Genomic DNA, 19,229 nt, shown 5'->3' on the forward strand with positions numbered 1-19,229 from the left:
TGCTGTGAACAAATACCAGCTCATATAACTGTGCATGTGGTGGAGCTTGGGGTTTAGTTATTGGGAGGCGCTACAAAAGCATCTATAATCCCGTTTCCATGTTTGAGTTCATGAAATTATTCAGAGATTCTCTCAGTATGAAGAGCTTCACCACCTACTACAGGAGCTGCATCTGAATGACGGCAGCTTTCAGCAGTACTTCCATCTCTGTGACCCAGCTGGAAGACTTACTGTCCTGCATAGGTTTGAGAAATAACGATCAAATTAGAGAATCTTTTTATTATTATATTAGATATTGTAACATTTAGGAGGAGAATGACCAGGTTTTCCTTCATGTTGGTCTTGGACTCCACCCAACATCCCACGGGCCAAAGCTGAGTCCTTGATTGAAAATTTTTGCCAAAGTTCAGATTTTTGAACTTGTGGGATCGAAACACACCGTCACTAGACCGCCAAACTCAACGCTCAAATTGCGCTACAGGACTTCTGATCACTTCTGTAAATTGACTTAACATTGAAACTGGACGCCTATGCTGAGAAAATCAAGTTCAGTATGAATGCAGCTAATGGGTGGAGCCAAATATGGCGAGCAGCCAACCCCCTGTGGTTCTGTCGATTAAGTTCTGTAGTTTTTCAGCACATGTAGTCTACTTCATTGAAGCTTTCTAATTACCCAGCAGCCTCTGGACCCTTTCACCTTTGATTTTTACATAATTTAGTTCATGTTTTTTGAGAATTTGGACCACTTCTGAGTTCAAAATATTTTTTTATGAACAAATCTTTGGGGTTTAGAGTGATGCCATTACAGTTAGAGGAGGGAGCTGCTTTTTTGCATAGAATTGTAAACTGTTGTTAATCCAGATCCTTTTGTTATTCATGCAGGGTCATTTTAAGCTAAATATAGAAAAATCACCACCATAAAACTTTAATCTTGAAATTTCCAAATTAAGTGTCTGTTTACCACATTGGCTGGAAGCTTCAGCAAAATAGAACAAACCTTTGAGAGATTCCTGAAATGACCGCGGTCCATTCCTTTCTGGAGAAGTAATCCTCTTAAAGATGAAGCAAGGAGTTGTTGCATCAAAGAAGTATTTGTCTGACACAGTGACCTATATTCACAGCACAAATCAATGTTTGCTTACATTTGTAACTCTACCCAATGAGCAGCACAATGGTATGGATCAGTACCTGATGTTTAGACAGTCAAGCTGCTCAGCCAAGGATCTGAAGGCTCCGGGAGCCTGATCCGGGGCCGCATCAGCGATTACAGTCGGATCCGGCCCTCCAGATCATTTTATTTTATTGTTATTAATGGCCAGATGTTATCTTGCACTCATTTATTAACTTGTTTATTCTGACAAAATACATTTTTATGTAGAGTAAAATATTTAAAGTTATTTAAGGTTTAAGTTGATTTATTCGGGAATAATTTCCTGCCTTTTTATTATTCATAATTATCCTAACAAGTTGTGGTTTTAAAGTTTAAAAAATTGGCATTGTGCTAGCTTTTCAGACTATTTTGAAGTTTACTAAGATTTTTTAGGCTATTTTGGAGTTTAGCTAATATTTGAGCTACATGCTAGCTCAAATAAATTTGGGCTAAGTTAGGTTTTTTTTTATTTTTTCGGCTATTTTGGAGTTTAGCTAATATTTTAGCTACACGCTAGCTGTTTTGGATAACCTACATTTTTATTTTGGGCTAATTTGTAATGTATTTAATATTTTATTTGGGTATCAGCTTCAGCATTTTTAGCTATCAGCTTAAGAGTTTTCAGCTATCAGCATTAGCATCTTCAGCGGCCAAATTCAGCTTACAGCATTCACACTAGCATTATCGCAGTAAATGCTATATATCTAGTTCATAATTATGTTAAAAAGTTATGGTTTTAAAAATTTAGTTTTAGAGTTATCAATAAATGTTTATCCTGTCCAGTCCCCGACCTAAGATGTGTTTTGGATTTTGGCCCCTGTGCGATTGAGTTTGACACCCCTGCTCTTGGTCTAGTCATGCTTTCAAAGACTCATTCACACACACAAGTCAGACCCTCTGTGATTTTCACTGAGCTGATGGAGTCGTTGACTGGCCCAGATCCTGCACATGTCATCAGCATTAGCATCTTCAGCGGCCAAATTCAGCTTACAGCATTCACACTAGCATTATCACAGGTAATGCTGAATATCTAGTTCATAATTATGTTAAAAAGTTACGGTTTTATAAATGTAGTTTTAGTGTGATCAGTAAATGTTTATCCTGTTCGGCCCGTGACCTAATTTGGGTTTTGGATTTTGATTGAGTTTTACACCCCACAATGGGACATGGATGCCAATTAAAGGTGTGTATCTTTCTCTTTCTCATGATTCGATACAAATCTCGGTACATGGTCCACGAATCGATACATAAAGGACTCGACTAACTTTTTGGCGATACGATACAGTCCAATTCTTTTACCAAAAAAACAGAAATCTAGATATTTCTTATTCCTTTGGCATTTAAAGCTATAAATAATGATGTATGGCATTTGACAGAGAAATGTATTCAGGTATTGACTTGGAAGAGGCAAGCTTTTGATTGGACGTCTCTTTGATTGCACCAAATGAACATAAAAAGACATAGAGGGTATTAAAAAAAAAAGAGAGAGAGACTGCAGTTTTCCAGAAATAAACTATATACTTCGTGATTGATTTTTTTTTTACCTTTTAACTAACATAATCTTGTTCATATCTGTGGTTTTCAAGCCATACTGCAGTTGCTCCATCAATTTTCAATACCTATTTTTTTCATTCCTAACTGGTACTGCTGTTACTCCCACTGCCCGATTGATTTTTTTTGATACATGTTTAAGAGTCTTTTACATCCTTTCTGCAAATAGGTACCTGCAGAACACTACCCAATATAAGGCTACACCTGTGCACCGTAAGAGGACTGTCAGACACCACGGTCCAATCTAAAAGCACTAGACTGTATTTTCAAGGACAAGAAAGTGTGGAGGAGATTGTAAACAGAAACAGGTTTGATTCAGTGCAATGTGGCGGTTAGAACCTTGTAGTTGTATCTGTCTATCAGCCCATCTGATACCACAGCTTCAGATCAGCAGCTGCAAATAAATCTGAGTTTTTATTATCAGACTCTGAGGTTGAGTCTGCCAGACTGTGGCAAACCAACCACTCAACCATTTCTGAATATTCGGCTTCCTGTTTTTCCAGCGTGCAGCACGCTGTGGTCTACAATGAGAATGAGTCACAACGAGTGTTTAGTTTAGGTTTATGTGACTTTCGTTAGGTTTGTTCAGGTGCATTCATGACATGTCTGTCCATCTGAGGAGTTCAGAAACTCACCGTGAGGATTAGTTCCTGTGTTCTCCTTTAGGGCTGCCACAAATGATTATTTTAATAGTCGACTAATCACCGATTAATTTTGCAATTAGTCGACTAATTATCATGCACTAAGTAAATGTAAAACACTCCTCTTAACCATCATTAGCTTTAAACTAACTAAAAATAACAGCCAAGTCTCAGTAAAATGCGTACATATTCCACGATTTGGGAAATACCGTGTATAATATACGCCAAAATCGATTTTTGCGTGCATATAATACGCGCGGTCCTAAACGTGTTAAAATGTGTTTTCCACGTTTGACACGTCCCCTGGTGGAGGCGTGAGCATCACAGACAGCCCCACAAACGAACAATTTGCTTTTCTAACCCTAACCATAACCGTAATCCTAACCTTAACCAGGAACAACGTCATTTAGAAAAGAGCCGGAGGATTTCTGACCACGTGATCAAAACGAAACCTAAAAACTCGTGTATATTGTACGCCGGCGCAACCCATTCTCAATCATTGCGTATCATATGCACGCAAAAAGCATGTTTGGTGTATATTATACACGGTATTTCAGAGTGCAAAGTCGTGGCATATGTACGCATTTTACTGCGACCGTGTTGAAAAATAAAGACAATTAAGATGATAGTTTATTAAACTTTTGATGAAATGTGCAGCCTCTGTCCTTCATTACTTTCTGGTATTAAAACAAGATTACATCAAATGAGAGAGAGATAAGGAATACACTTTCCATCAAACTCATTTAGACAGGTGCCCCGCCCCTAAATATGACATTATGACGAATATAATCTTTATTTATAAAGGGTTAATAGCACATGTGTCAAACTCAAGGCCCGGGGGCCAGATCCAGCCCCCTCCAGGTAATTCTGGCCCTCCAGATCATTTTATTTCATTGTTATTAATGATCCGATGTTATCTTGTGCCTATTTCTAATATTTTTACAAAATATATTTTTCATTCTAGCTGTTTTGGCCGTGACCTAATGTGTGTTTTAGATCTTGGCCCCTTTGTGCGATTGAGTTTGACAGCCCTGATATATAGGGTCAAAGGTCACCTGTCAAAGTGAGTTTGATGGAAAGTATATTCCTGATCTCTCTAATGAGGTCGGCATCTGAAACAAACAACTATTTTTTTAAAATGATAAAGTTTTGGTCTCACTGACTAATAATGAAAAAGTAAATTTTTTGGTGCTGAACGCTCACAACTAATCCACCATTAAATTAGTCGTCGACTATTTTATTGGTGGATTAGTTGATTAATCGTGGCAGCACTACTCTTCTGCTTCTCCTCTGAGCAGAGTTGATGCTGAAGCTTCTTAGTATTGTGGTTCTGTGGAGAATGAGTGAGCTTTTCCAGCTTCAGTTGGTCATTGACTGCACATGAAACCGTTTTCTCTGCGATTAGGCCACTTTCATGGCTCTGTTTGACTTTGATTCCTCTCGTTTTTGTTCTCTCTAGACTTTCAGAGCCACTTGCTGATGTTCCCACAGAATCCGGTGATCGAGATCGGAACCAACTTCACAGCGACGTGCCTGATCTTCAACACGACGGAGGTCACCGCCGATGATCTGTATTGGAAACTGTCCGATGTGAACATTCCCAGAGAGCAGTACAGGAAGATCAACAACTCTGCCGTCAGCGTGACAGTCCCCATCACAAGGGACCGATCCATGGAATGGCTGTTCTGTCTCTGCAACAAAAAGTCCAATTATGTGATTTTGAATAAAGGGAAATTCATGCACGGCCTCTCACTCAGAACCGGCTGTGAGTTCTCTCTTATTCATTTCAACATAAAACTAACAAACATCCGTGCTGGCTGTGAAACGATGTTGGGTCAAACACACGAAGCCCTCTGGGTTTCTACTGTTCGTGACCGTGAGGATCAGAGAAGCTGCAGGAGAGTGTCTGATACGGTTCTGGTGTTTTCAGATCGTCCGGAGAAACCGCAGAACCTGAGCTGCATTAGCTTTCAGAGGAAAGACGCCTTCCTCTCGCCCCTGCAGTGTCGCTGGGAAACCACGGGGCGCCAGACCCCGCATGTGCCTGTCACGTTCACGCTGAAAGTGATGCAAGTCGTCAGGTGAGTGCAGGTTCTGGTTGACGGGGTCTGTTGGAGAGCAGGCGGGGCCTCCTTTTACCGATGAGGGCCGCTCGCAACGTTTTAACCCAACACAGGAGCTGCAAAGAGTTGGTGTAGGAAAAATCCTGGCAGTGATCTGAGGGCTCTTTTATTCACAGCGCTAAAACGATCAGTAACTCCACCAAGGCCAGCTGGGCTCAGGTGGAATTTGAATCCTACCCCTTTCACACGGAGCTGGAGATCTGGGTGGAGGCAGTGAACGATCTGGGAGCAGTGGAGTCCGAGCACCTCAGAAAGGAAGCTCAGCACTTTGGTGAGTAATGGTCTCGTTTCCTTCTTATTTTCAGTTTCAAGCTGAATTTCTACGGGGTCAAATCGGGATCAGCTTAAAGTGAACGAGAAAACTGACTGAAAACATGAAAATGGACATTATGACTGAAAAAATGTTTTGAACATTTGCAAACAAAGCCCAAAAAAATGAAAATTTGAAAAAAAATGTTTTGAAAATTTTGAGAAAAAAACTGAAAACTTAAAATAAATCTTGGAAAAACAAAAGAAAATTTGAAAAAAACCTCTGAAAACTTGAATTAAAAAAATGTAAAAATTACCAATTGAAAAGTAATTTGTCCACTAGTAACAGCTGCTGTTTTGAATTTTTCACTATTTTTGTTTTCACTTTTGTGAATTTTCACTTTCTGAAAATTCATCCCTTGATTCCCCGAGAGGTAATGGTGATGTTTTTTCTGCTGCAGAACGTTGTCTGTTCATGTCAAACTTAGGGAGAGCTGTATCACTTCTGTGCAGTTTTCTGCCGCTAACGGTGCAGCTTTGGCGGTCTCGCTGTTTGGTGGCTTTTTTCAGTGCGACTTTGATGTTGATCTTTTCAGTCAATCTCCTCCGTTTTATAAATCTTCATCAAAATTAGATCCTTGTTTTCATCCTAATGCTAGACTTATTTTTCTATGAAAGTTTGAACAGTGACAATAAAAATGAGAGAAAAGTGTAAAGATATTCATGTGTGTCTGAGAAAAGGGTAAAAAACATGTAGTGAGGAGTCCTCCCTGTCACCCCATGGGAAACACGTCCTGGTAGCCAATCAGCTCAAAGCCCCGCCCCCATGTAAAATTAGGATCAGCTCAGCAACGAAAACTGGAAATTGAAACTGAAAACAGAGAACTGAAAGTAAAGACCCAGAAGAGCAAAAAAAAAGACAAATTCAAAACAGCAGCTGTTACTAATGGACAAATTATGTTTCAATTGGTAATTGTATAGTTTTTTTTTTATTTAGTTTTTTTAAATTATTTTAAAAAACATTTTTTATTTTTATTTTCAAGACTTATTTCAAGTTTTCTTTTTTTTTCATTTACAATGTCTGTTTTTCAAGTTTTCAATGTGTTTTTTCATTCACTTTAAGCTAATCTGGATTTGACCCCATAGAAATCCTCTCCATGTGGAGCAGGACCCCCCCACCCCACCCCACCCGTTCAGACGTTTGCTCCGCTCTCGTTGCAGTGAAAACAAACCCTCCAGAGGTGAAGGTCCTCTCAGAGAAGAGCTTCCCAACCTCCCTGCTTCTGAACTGGACTACTCCCATTCCGTCGCCTTACATCAGATTGACGTACCAAATCAGATTCTGTTCGCCCAAATCTCCTGGCTGGTCTCATGTGAGTATGAAGCACGGTCTGTAAATGAGAACTGGATCGAGCGAGTGTGGCGCCACCCAGAGAAAATGACTTCATTCTGGCTCCAACCTGTAGCGAGCTAGCGATCTCCGCTGTCCACTGGGAGACTGGCTAACATACCGAGCCAACCCCCTGAGTGCCCACTTAAGGCAGTGTGAGCAAACACTGGTGGGGTCCAGCACAGAAACTGGACAAACCCAATCGGGGCCACATTATCTGCCCACTTTAAACCATTTTGGGTCCACCAGGTCTTGCTGGCTGGGTAGATGGTTCAAATTCATAAATTCAGACATATTTTCACAGATCTCTGATTGAAAACGTAGATTTTTGATCCTTCAATAGCAGCATTTATGAGCACAAACAGTGTTGGAAGTGAACAACAACATCCTGAAAAGAGATGCATAGTAAATTGATAAAAAGAAAATAAAAACAGGATACAATGAAGTATGAACAATACGTTAAATAAAAAAAAACTGGATTTTAAATATCTTTCTTTATGGACACACAAAAGACAAAAGCTTTTGGTATTTTCAAAATAAAAGCACAAACCAGGAGTGTCAAACTCAATCACACAGAGGGGCCAAAATCCAAAAGACACTTTAGGTCGCAGCTGAACAGGATAAACATTTATTGAACACACTAAAACAACATTTTTAAAACTTTAAAAATGTAGGATATATAGATAGATATATAATATAGCATTACCTGTGATAATACTACTGTGAATGCTGTAAGCTGAATTTGGCCGCTAAAGATGTTAGTGCTGATAGCTGGAGATGCTGAAATCGATATCTGAAAATGCTGAAGCTGATAGCCAGCTAAAATATGAACTAAATGCCAAATTAGCCTAAAAAAATGTAGGTTTGCCAAAACAGCTAGCATTTACCTGAAATATTAGCCAAACTCCAAAAGAGCCTAAAAAAATCTTAGTAAATGCCAAAATAGTCCAATACGCTAATTTTTAAAACTTTTAAAACTGTAACTTTTTAACATAATTATGAATAATTAAAAGGCAGGAATATTACTCCAGAATAAATCAATTTAAACCTTAAATGTTCACGTTACGGCTTATCCCTTTCGGGGTTGCCACAGCGTAACAGCACCCACTGTTTCACATCAGTGATTTGGCAGAGAGTTTTTACGCAGGATGCCCTTCCTGATGGAACCCTGTATGAGGTACAGGGGACCCAGTTAGGCCGCAGCGTCAAGGGTCTCGCCTAAGGACCCAATCTGGATTAAGCTCAGTGCACGTCCTGGGGATTGAACCCAGCTTTCCTGTGTGGCAGCACTACACCCAGCCTCTCCATAAAAATATATTCCGTCAAAATTACACAAGTTAGGAATAAGCACAAGATACTGTAACATTGGGTTGTTAATAACAATAAAATAAAATGGTCGGGAGGGTCGGGTATAATTACCCGGAGGGCCGGATCCGGCCCCCGGGCCTTGACTTTGACACATGTGATCTAAACTCTAACATAAGCTAAGCCAGTGTTTTGATGTCACTACTATAGTTTCCTTGACTCAGTTTTTAGTTAGAACTTCCATTTCCAAATGCTGGTGGTCAGTTATCTCAGCCAAGCCACTAACCAGCATCGTGTGGTCAAAGACACTTCCTGCTGCTCTCCCAGGTCTGTGAGCACAGAAGGGTTCACTCAGACATGATCTCTGTGTTTTACAGGTGCCTTTATCTGACATTAACGACAAGATGAACTCCTATAGACTGCAAGACCTCCGAGCGTACACGCCTTACACAGTTCAGGTTCGCTGCAGTGACGTTGACAACCCCCACGGTTACTGGAGCGAATGGAGTCGCAACGTCACCATGATGACGCCTGGTGACAGTGAGTGCTCCAGCTGCACTTTGAAGAGCCACCATGACCTCACACCTCATTTATTTCTCTCCTTTTTGCTGCTGTTTGACCCAGAACCATCAAGTCCACCGAAGTTGTGGAGGACCGTGGTTCAGAACGGCACCCGCGAGCGACTAGTGCAGATCATCTGTAAGGTAAAGCCATCAGAATATCCATGAAAGAATGAGTGCTGTTGAACAGGACGCCTCAGTTGAATTCTGGGTAATAGGCCAACAACTTTGTTTCCAGGTGTTTTGCATTTCCCCAACACAAATGCAATAACGGCACTGAGATGAAATACTGAAGGTTCACTCTCTGCTAAATCTCTTTCTAAGCGTGAGTCACGTGTCCCCGAACAGAGGGCGACCCGTACAGGTGCTCTTTACTCTGCAGAAATCTATGCAGAAATCCTTCTGTCCACAGATGAACTTATCAGGGCTTCCATCCATGTGAGCCCACACACAAGCAGGCACCATAATTGAGAGGGAAACCCCAAAAATGTTTAACAAACTGTTTTGACAACATAGAATGAAAGTTTTAGTGGTACATTTGTAAAAACAACAAGAATAATATTTGTCAACAAACTAATCAACATGTTTTTGAATGAAAATTTTGATCCAGCTGGATTTCAGGTCGGCTCAACTGGAATTTACACAGGTGGGGGCGTGTCCGTCCATATTGAACTGCTCACCTCCCACAACGTCGGTGGGTGGGACTTTTGCAGTGAACCGCTGAGTAAGCGCAATTTGTAGACAACGCCTGTGCTTGTTAATGTGGAAAATTAATGTCGGTCCCCATCCCGAAATAAAAAAATGGTTGGTTTTCTTTTTGGATGTCTCATAGTAGACAACTCCGTTAAGCTCCGCCCTCATAGCTGGTGCACTGCTGCTTCATTACAGCCGTCAGATTGACGTTTGTTCTCTGCTTTATTTATTAATATTAAAGATTGCTTTTGTCCAAAAACTACAAATAAATGTCATATTATCTTTTTAATTTAATAATATGTCAATTACAGAATGTAAAAAAAAAAGTTTTATTACACTGATCTCACAGCTGGACTCCTGAGGTTGTTAATACATATTAACAATTTAGTTCTGTTCTAAAAATCACATGGGTTAACGTGTAACGAGCCCTAGTTTTGTTTTTTATCAGACATTATTCATTTTTGTTTGTTAACTTGACCTTTACTTTGTAACTCTGCAGCTTTCGGGATTCATCTGAAGACTTTGTGTTTCTGGCTGTGCTCAGACTGTTAAATCTTTTGTCCTTTAGCAGCTCTGGTCTGGGTTTGTCTTTGCTCTGTAAAAAAAAAGAAAGATCTGAAAATGTTCAGGTTTAAGTCCCACTCCGATCATCTATTGATCTATTTTAAAAGCGTTCCCAGTCGTCTCTTATTCATGATTCTGCTGTCTTTAGACAAAATTTGTTTTTTTAAGACGTAGTTTCTGCAGAGCGGCAGAGGTTCATTAGAAATTTACCTCTGAGTTGTAGGTGGGAGTGTTGGTGGAGAGTAAGCCTGCCCTGAAATCCCATCATCCCTCTGTTTACATGCTCTCCTGCTAGCTTACAGCCCCTAACAGTAGCGAAGCAGCAAAAATGGCGAGTGATTCTGGAGTTATCCAGTCATACCGTTTAGATCCAGATTCTAGCTCAGACGAAGAAAACAAAGACGTTCATGGATCTATTTGCATCAGAGCAGGAAGCTTGTGACCCTCCAACTGGAGCACCACGTTACTGCTAATTTTACAACAACAATCAAACAACAACAATTGAAATGAAGAAGTTTTGAGCTTAATTTTCTTTATGTGAATCTTCCATCATGAGAAAACTGCTACAAGAACGTGTTAAAAACACCAAAAAGAGCGACTCTAAAGATAAGTTTAGTAGCTTTTTTAACCTTTAACCTTCTCCTCTCCAGGACCCTGAATTCTCAAACGAGAAGATAACGAGGTTTGATGTGAAGGTTCAAAAGCTGAAGGACGGAGCGTCCAACCAAAGCGAGGGCTGGAAGAGTGTGTTTGTGAACCGGTCGGAGGCCGAGGACGCGGAGAGGAGCATCACTCTGCTGGAGCAGATCTCCCTGTCGGATCTGCAGTCTGTCAGAGTCTCCGCCGTGGCCTTCAACTCTTTGGGGCCGTCTCCTATGACGACCCTAACCTTCCTGGACAAACCCCAGGGTAGGTGGGGTCACGTTTGCCTCGTATCCTCTCATGGAACAAATAATCTGTGATTAATAAAATAACCATTAGTGGCAGCACTAGTTTAGCACCAGAACAATCAAATTCTCCTCTCCTCGTTTTTGTTTGGACTCCACCCCTTGATTGCATCATTGACGCCATGACGTGCTGGTGCTGCCGTGCCTGATGCTCAAATCGCGCTGCAGTACGTCTGATCGAGTCTGTTCTAAAGCTTGACGCCCCTGATGCGTGAATTGGTCTAAGCTTTAGGCTGACATCAGCTCTCTGGTGTTAGTTATAGTAGTTTTGAACTGTTTCTGTTTTAAAGCTCTAATTCTAAGTCATCCTGTCTCTGACCAGAACAGAAATCAGCCATTAGATTTCAGACTTGTAGCAGCTGATGTTGTGGTGAAAATTTTCTTTTTCATTGGATTCTGTGAATGACTGATTCTGAGGTTTCGTGGAGAGCAGAGTTCCTGTGCTGCACAGCTCTGATCATATATGTCTGTTGACAGACAACCCCCCTGTGGAGGAAATGGAGGTGTGGCCTCACGAGGGCCAGCTGATGGTGGAGTGGAAACCCCCTCGCGGGAGACTTCCGTCGGAGTATGTGGTGGAGTGGCTGAGTGATGACAGCCTGGACTGGCGGCGAGCCAGCAAGTCCAGCAAACACATGCTCACAGGTACATGCATCCTTCACCTGCACGCTCCTCCAACGTGCACGCTCCTAAAACACCGAGATCTCTGTAGACTCTGACAGAGTGGAGGAGAAAGCTTTCAGCAGGGATGAAGTTGAGGAGTGTCTCTATGATGCTGGGGTCATTTTAAAAAACAAAAACCTCTTACATAAATGCCATAAAAACATGGTGTGTTTAAAAGAAAACAAACTTTGGGTGCATTATTGTATTACGCTGCCCTCTGCTGGTGGCATTTAGCTCTGGCTTTATTTTAAAGTCTTACTCCAATCATCTTTTTACGTTGGCTGACACAGCTCACACAAATGCAAGAAACACAACGACAAAAGTTGAAGCACAACGACGAAAGTCGAAGCACGTGTCAAGTTTTCAACTTTTGTTGTCGTGTTTTGGCTTTTGCCGTTATGTTGTGGCTTTTGTCGTCGTGTTGTCTGCTTTTGTTGTTGTTTTTTCAGCTTAAGTAGATCAATTAGAAAGGTGATAAATCGATCTTGAATCTTTAACAGAACAGCTGATGTTTCTCTCCCCCCCTGCAGGGAAGCTGGAGCCCTTCGTGTGCTACACCGTGTCCATCTATCCCATATACAGTAAAAAGGTCGGAAAGCCGGTTCAGACGCTGGCTTATGTGGAACAAGGAGGTGAGACTTCTGGTTTAACATACTGGAACTTTTCAACCGTTAACACGATCATTCCAGTAGATTCTGAAGGAGAAAAGCAGCTTTTCTACTTCAGAATCTACTGGAATGATCGTGTTAACAATTAAAAAGTAACGGTAAATCTTTCTGAAGGAGAGGTTTCTTTCTGATGGAGATGTTGTGTGACTGCAGCTCCCAAGCAGGGCCCGTTCGTCAAGCTGGACGGCGAACCCAGACACAACGAGGCGTCGCTGGTGTGGGAAGAGATCCCTCCGCGCTTCAGACGAGGGTTCATCACAAACTACACTGTCTACTACAAACTAGGGGAGGAGACTCGAGGTGGGCGCTGCTGACCCTCTGCGGTTTGAGCTCCTCGGTGGGTCCAACTCTGACTGTGTGCTGTGCTCCCTGCAGCCGTGTCCGTGCCCGCCAACTCCACGTCGCTGAAGCTGGAGTCTCTGACAAGGAACTCCCACTATGAGGTGTGGGTGCAGGCCTCCACTGTGGCTGGCTCCACCAACGGCTCCACTCACTCCTTCATCACCATGAAATACGGTCAGACGCTAGTCGGCTTGTTCAGGACATTCCTGCTTGTATTTTTGGTGTTGATAAACTTTATAGTAGTGCTGCCACAAACGATTATTTTAATAGTCGATTAATCACCGATTATTTTTTCCGATTAGTCGACTAATCGGGTCATGCACAAACTGGATGTAAAACACACATCTGCTTTAAACTATCTAAAAATTAGAAATACAGAATTACCTGCGATAATGCTAGTGTGAATGCTGTAAACTGAATTTGTCTGCTGATGCTAGTGCTGATAGTTGAAAATGCTGAAATTGAGAGTTAAAAACACTGAAGCTGATAGCTAAAAATGCTGAAGATGATAGCTGAAAACGCTGAAATTAATGGCTAAAAACGCTGAAGCTGATAGCATAAAATTCTGAAAGTGACAGCTAAAAACGCTGATAGCTGATAATGCTGAAAGTGATAGCTAAAAACGTTAAAACTGATAGATGAAAACGCTGAAATTGATAGCTGAAAATGCTAAAGCTGATAGCCAGCTAAGATATTAGTTAAATGCAAAATTAGCCTAAAAAAACAGGAAAAAAACTGTTAGCCAAAACAGCTAGCGTGCAGCTGAAATATTTTCTAAACTCCAAACTGGCTTAAAAAAGCTGAAAAAGTCTTAAATTACCCAAAACAGCTAGCGTGTAGCTGAAATGTTGGTTAAACTCAAAAAAAGCTTAAAAAACCGTAATAAGTGCCAAAATAGTCCAAAATGCTAGCATAATGCCATCATAACTTTCAACTTTACTACACTCTCACTCCATATAATATGAAGTAACGACTAATCGACTATTAAATTAGTCGTCGACTATTTTAATAGTCGATTAGTCATCGATTAGTCGACTAATCGTGGCAGCCCTACTTTATAGTTTATGAAATATCGAGCAAAATCTGTCCCATAGGAAATAAATGAGGAAGCCTTCAAATGTCAACATTTTAAGTAGATTAGCAACAAACTTTTAAATATATTCATGTTCTATGTTTGAATCTTTTATTGTATTTTCAAAAAAATTAGCATTGATCTGTTATATTAAGCTAATAATTTAGCAACATGCTAACGTTTTTCGGCTAATTTGTTATCATCTGGGGTTTGTATAGGTTAATTTACAGTTTAGCTTCTATTTTAGTAACATGCTAACGTTTTTAACAAATTTAGTTTAACGAGGAGTTTTAGGAGATTTTGGAGCTTTGCTAGTATTTATGCAACGAGCTAGCTTTTTTTGGCTAATTTGGAACCTTTTTATTTTTGTATTGAAAAACTACACACTACAGAACATAACATGGCTTGAAATCATAGAGCAGAATTTTTACTTATTACAGTCAAACACAGGGGTCACTTGCAGCATTAAACAGCGAATACGGAATCAATAAAAAATAAATAAAATAATAATATTAATATAAAATAGATCTGAGCAAAGTGGGGCGAACAAAAAAAATCATAAATTTGCAAGGGAAGATTTTTGTCTATCATATATTATTTTTATTTTTGGTTTCTTCATGAGCTTCAATGATTCTAAATTCAACTTGAATTTTTTATACATATTCTAAATTTTGACTAATTTGGAATCTACTGAGGTTTTTTTATGCCAATTTGGAGTTTAGCTCATATTTTAGCAACATTAACGTTTTTTTAATAATTTAGTTTACTGAGGAATTTTAGGATATTTTAGAGTTTAGCTAGTAATTAAGCAACAATCTAGCTTTTGTGGCTAATTTGGAATCTACTGAGGTTTTTTGGGCTAATACTTGCCAATATTTTTTGCTAAATTGGCATGTATTAAGTAATTTTACTACAAAATTTTTAAAAATTTTGGTCAACTTCAGCAACAACATTTCCAGTCTTTTAGCAAATGTAACATTTTGCAAATAGCTTTTGTATTTTCAGTAAATCCCTTCAGCAATTAAAGTAAATGAAGTCACCATTTTTAGGAAAAGCTTCAGCATCTTCAGCGACTACTGTCAGCATAAAGCATTCACACTACATTAGGTATAATGAGGTAAAATATGGAGGAATATTGAGGTATTAAAATGTGAATCCCACTCCAAACCCAACGATCCTCACTACCTGCAGGTGGAGGGCTCTTCTGAATCTCCCGTTTTCCCACAGCTCCTGAAATCATTGAGGCCATCTCGCTGGGGGCCGGACTGACCATTCTTGTGGTTTTCCTGATTTGCATCTACAAGAAGGACACGTAAGTCTCCCCCCACTGGCTTTAGTGATGGTTTAGTGCACGTATGCCCGGCTGATGCGCGGCTCTGATGACCTCTGTTTGCCTGCAGCATCATGAAGCGCCTGTGGCCTCGAGTCCCTGACGGCAGACAGAGCTCCATCGGGACCTGGTCTCCAGACTGCTCTCTGAAGGTAGAGTCTGATCCAAGAGGCCCTGCTGTTTCTGATGGGGGGGTTGAAACGTTTGAAAATCCCTGGCCTGCATCAGTGCAGCAGCTCGGATGCTGATGCGAGTCTGTGGGTCCTCAGGTGGAGCCTCCAAAGGAGAGCTGTGTCTCTGGAATCAGCGTGCTCGTGTCCATGTGCGAGTCCCAGAACGGCTTCGAGGAGGACAAGGCCAGCCTGTCCCTGAGGAAGGACAAGTACACTTCAGAGGAGCACAGCAGCGGCATCGGCGGCTCGTCCTGCATGTCTTCACCCCGTCAGAGCGTGTCGGACAGTGACGAGGGCGCCGACATAGCGGACACCACGGCCAGCACCGTGCAGTACTCATCCGTCGTGGCGTCCAGCGCCTACAAAGGCCAGACGCCCGCCTCTCAGCCGCAGCATTCCGTCTTCTCCCGCTCGGAGTCGACGCAGCCGCTGCTGGATTCAGAGGAGCACATGGACATGTTTGTGCAGGAGGCGAGCGGACGCTTTGAGCGCCTCCCCCCGCACGACAACACCTGCTCAGAGGTGTTCAGCGCACCGGACGAGGAGCAGCTGGACTGCTGTCAGGAAGCAGACGACCTGCAGGCGGACGGGCAGCCGGCGCCGTCCAGCTACATGCCTCAGCTGGGAGGCTACAAGCCACAGTGAGGACCCCCCACACGGCTCAGGGGGCGTGTGCCTTCAGTGTTTAGCAGCGACAATGACTGCAATCCTCAGCATTTAATCTCAGCTTTGATCTGTAACGATGCTGCAGCTCAAACTCACCTCATGTGCACGCCGTCAGCCACGCCCCTTAAAGGGGAACTCGATCCAGGACACTGGTAAGCACCGCGGAGCAAGGCATTACTGGTAACTTGCACAGAAGCTTTCTTTCACCTGTAAACACTGCATTAGAGACGTGCTTGTAAAAGTTCAATAAAGTTTCTTTTAGCAGTTTTCTGTGCGTCTGTGGTGGCGCCAAAGAGGCGGCTCCTTCCAGAGTCAAGTCATGCTGATGCAAAACACCTCTGCTGGAACACACCTGAGCTTTAACCTCGGACAGCGGCAGGTGAAATGTCCCAACCCAGGGGAAGTCATATGAGCTCTGCCTGTAGAGCCCGTTATAGTGCATTCACACAGACACAGTCCGTGTAAAACCGCGATCTGAGGTGCGATTTGGGCATCGGGTGCAGCACGTAAACCAATCAGGGACTCAGCTTTGGACACGTTTTCAGTGACTAGATCAGAGGTCTGTAACCTGCAGCTCTAGATCCACATGTGGATCTTTCATCTCTCCATGGTGGCTCCATGACCAAACAAATTAAGTCATGGAGACTGCTGACCCATTCATGTCGACCGTCAGCAGGTCCTGCTAGTGTCTGCATCCGTGTCACAGCTCTCTGCATTTATCCGGACTTGAGACCGGCACATGAAAGCACTGGATAGTGCCCCCTTGTGGTTGCATTACTGTGACTTAAACCCTCTGGTGCATGATGGTCAATATTGTGAGCAGCTACTAAAAAGTTTCTTATAGGATTCAAATATATGGAGTAAAAAATCTTGACCAATCATGATTCATCAGAGAGTTAATCACTATTAACGTTTATATGTTTTGTGTATCCAACTTTACTAAAGTCAATTATACATAAATGATTAGAAATTAAGAATTGAATGGTTATAAAGACATAAACGATGTATGGCTTTTTATGCTGCACACAGCTTTGCTTCGGCTAGCCCACATTCATTTTTTTTACACAAAACGTTTAGAATTTGAATGAGCTTGCATAACTTTTTTTAACATTTAAAGCTTTTTTTTTTTTTTTTATAAAACTAACAAACGCTAAAACAAACAAAAAAGCAGAGATCCTGCAAAACTCACAGAATCTTAAGAAAGTCAATAATTTACAATTTGTGTGTGCGGGGATGGGACCAGAGCTCCGGGAGAGAACACCCTGAAATTTCTTTTTTTTTTTTTTTTTTAACAATATCTTTACAGAAAAGAATAAAAGAAACACAAACACTAAATGTTTTGTGTTGGGACACACAGATTTGTTTTAGTAATTCTATTTTAGTTGACTAAATAATTAGTTCATAGTTCACTAAATAGTTCAGCTGATTTAGAAAAACGCTCTCGCTAAAATCACTGCCATCAGGAGAAGTCGTCCTTATTCCTGGAGACATTTCTTGATGCCAGTGCAAATGTTTTTCCAAAACACTTGATTTCCTTTGTTGGTTAACTTAACTCCATCAAGTTCATACATGTGATTATCAGCTGGAACCAAGTTTTCATGCTGAACCATCACATTGAACAGAGAAGTCTCTTTATGATGCCACTGACAGAGGTCTAGAGTTTATTCATTAGAAGAGGAGGTCCAGATTTCCACTTTCTCCTTTCCGTTTTCATTTGAGGGTACTTTGCCCTCAGGAGCCTCAGGTCTTCTTCCATTCCATCTGCAATCCTCGTTTCAGGAATTCTTCCCAACTCATTGTGTTCAGCTTGGATGACCAGAACTTGAGGGGGACCGCGTTCTTTAGAGATGGTTTGATGGACTTCCTTAACAATCTCCTTCCAGTCTGATTGACAACAGTTATAGTGGGTTGTTTAAAATTCAATTTGAACAGTTTTCTAGCCACTGGCACATTTTCTGGGCTCACCAGCGCCCTTTGCCTTGAGGCCGGCGTACTGCGATTGTGTTTTTTCTAATGCACATTTTTAGTGGATGAAAAGACTAAATGAGTCACAAACTGGCACCAATGTTGCCAGACAGTTGTCCAGAAATAAGCAAACGAGGTAATTAAAAATAAAGCATCTTTATGATGATAGAAATACCCAAATAAGTAAGGTGCATGTGCCAGCTGCAGCTCCGTCGATGTGTGCAGCGCAGACTGAGCACCTCATGGGCTGCTGGTGCCACTTCCTCAAGTATTTGAACAGGAAATTCATGAATTCACTAGTTTTTTTAAACAAAGAAATGCTGAAAACCTACACAGAAAGAAGTAATCATAGAATAGACATGGACAAAATTAATATTTCATTTTTAATTTGAAAAAAGACTGAAGGAAAATGTTGAAATTTCAAACAACCCACTTTAGCCGTCGTCAATCAAATGGTGAACCAGCTGTTCTGTAGGGTTCATATGTCTGTAAATCTGACTGGTGACATCAGAGCCTCACCAGCCGTGAACCTCGCCGCACGTCCTGCAAAAGAATTTATCAATTGTTTCCTGTGAAGAGGAAATATTTCATGTAAAGTAGAACTTTCTAGCATAAATCACAATAATCAAATCAACAAAACAAAATAAATGAAAACCTTTGTGGTAAAGCTAGAATGATGGTTGAGTGAAACTATTTCTTTTGTTAATATGAACAAAATAATTTCATTAAACCTGAAGTGAGTCCATCTTTAGCACAGAGGAACAACTCTTCAAGTTCTGTCAGAACCAAAGTCTCAAAAGTCTCATCTGTACTGAAGTGTTCTTTTAAAAAGGGCGTGAAGTTGATTTTTGTTTTGCACACTGAAAATGTTAATATTACTACACTTGTTCATGACTGCCGTGGCTCCGCCTCCACCTGCTGTTTCTCCAGAGTATGGACTGTACATGAGAACTGGACTGAGTGACCCCCTGGCCGTAGTTTGCCCACCTCTGGTCTAGTGGTGGGGGTGTGGCCTTCCAACAACCTCACTACTGACCGGTATGAGAGTGGTTTCCATAGAAACACTGACTCAGAACGACTCCAACCAATCACTGCTTACCGAATCAACTGGTTATTAATAACTATGTTATTTTCTGTGGGTGATGTCACACTGACTCGGTCCAGTTCTATTGTACAG

The 19,229-nt window shown here is 41.3% G+C and overlaps 1 protein-coding gene across 2 annotated transcripts in view; it reads left to right on the plus strand.

Annotated features, from left to right (window-relative positions):
- Positions 1-16,354, plus strand: part of il6st (interleukin 6 signal transducer) — a 21,149-nt gene extending 4,795 nt beyond the window's left edge. Inside the window, exons 3-16 of one of the 2 annotated variants that reach the window (XM_024263262.2) lie at positions 4,802-5,107; positions 5,273-5,423; positions 5,582-5,736; positions 6,936-7,087; positions 8,787-8,949; positions 9,034-9,113; positions 10,877-11,135; positions 11,651-11,818; positions 12,367-12,468; positions 12,658-12,804; positions 12,880-13,020; positions 15,146-15,230; positions 15,319-15,400; positions 15,518-16,354. In XM_024263262.2, coding sequence (XP_024119030.1) covers positions 4,802-5,107; positions 5,273-5,423; positions 5,582-5,736; positions 6,936-7,087; positions 8,787-8,949; positions 9,034-9,113; positions 10,877-11,135; positions 11,651-11,818; positions 12,367-12,468; positions 12,658-12,804; positions 12,880-13,020; positions 15,146-15,230; positions 15,319-15,400; positions 15,518-16,066 — 2,540 coding nt within the window. In that variant the 3' untranslated portion in view covers positions 16,067-16,354. The remainder of the gene's footprint in view (positions 1-4,801; positions 5,108-5,272; positions 5,424-5,581; positions 5,737-6,935; positions 7,088-8,786; positions 8,950-9,033; positions 9,114-10,876; positions 11,136-11,650; positions 11,819-12,366; positions 12,469-12,657; positions 12,805-12,879; positions 13,021-15,145; positions 15,231-15,318; positions 15,401-15,517) is intronic. The other variant, XM_024263263.2, reaches the window with a different exon arrangement.
- The last annotated feature ends 2,875 nt before the right edge of the window (positions 16,355-19,229 follow it).

Source organism: Oryzias melastigma, linkage group LG12 (genome assembly GCF_002922805.2).
Source record: "Oryzias melastigma strain HK-1 linkage group LG12, ASM292280v2, whole genome shotgun sequence".
Lineage (NCBI taxonomy): Eukaryota > Metazoa > Chordata > Actinopteri > Beloniformes > Adrianichthyidae > Oryzias > Oryzias melastigma.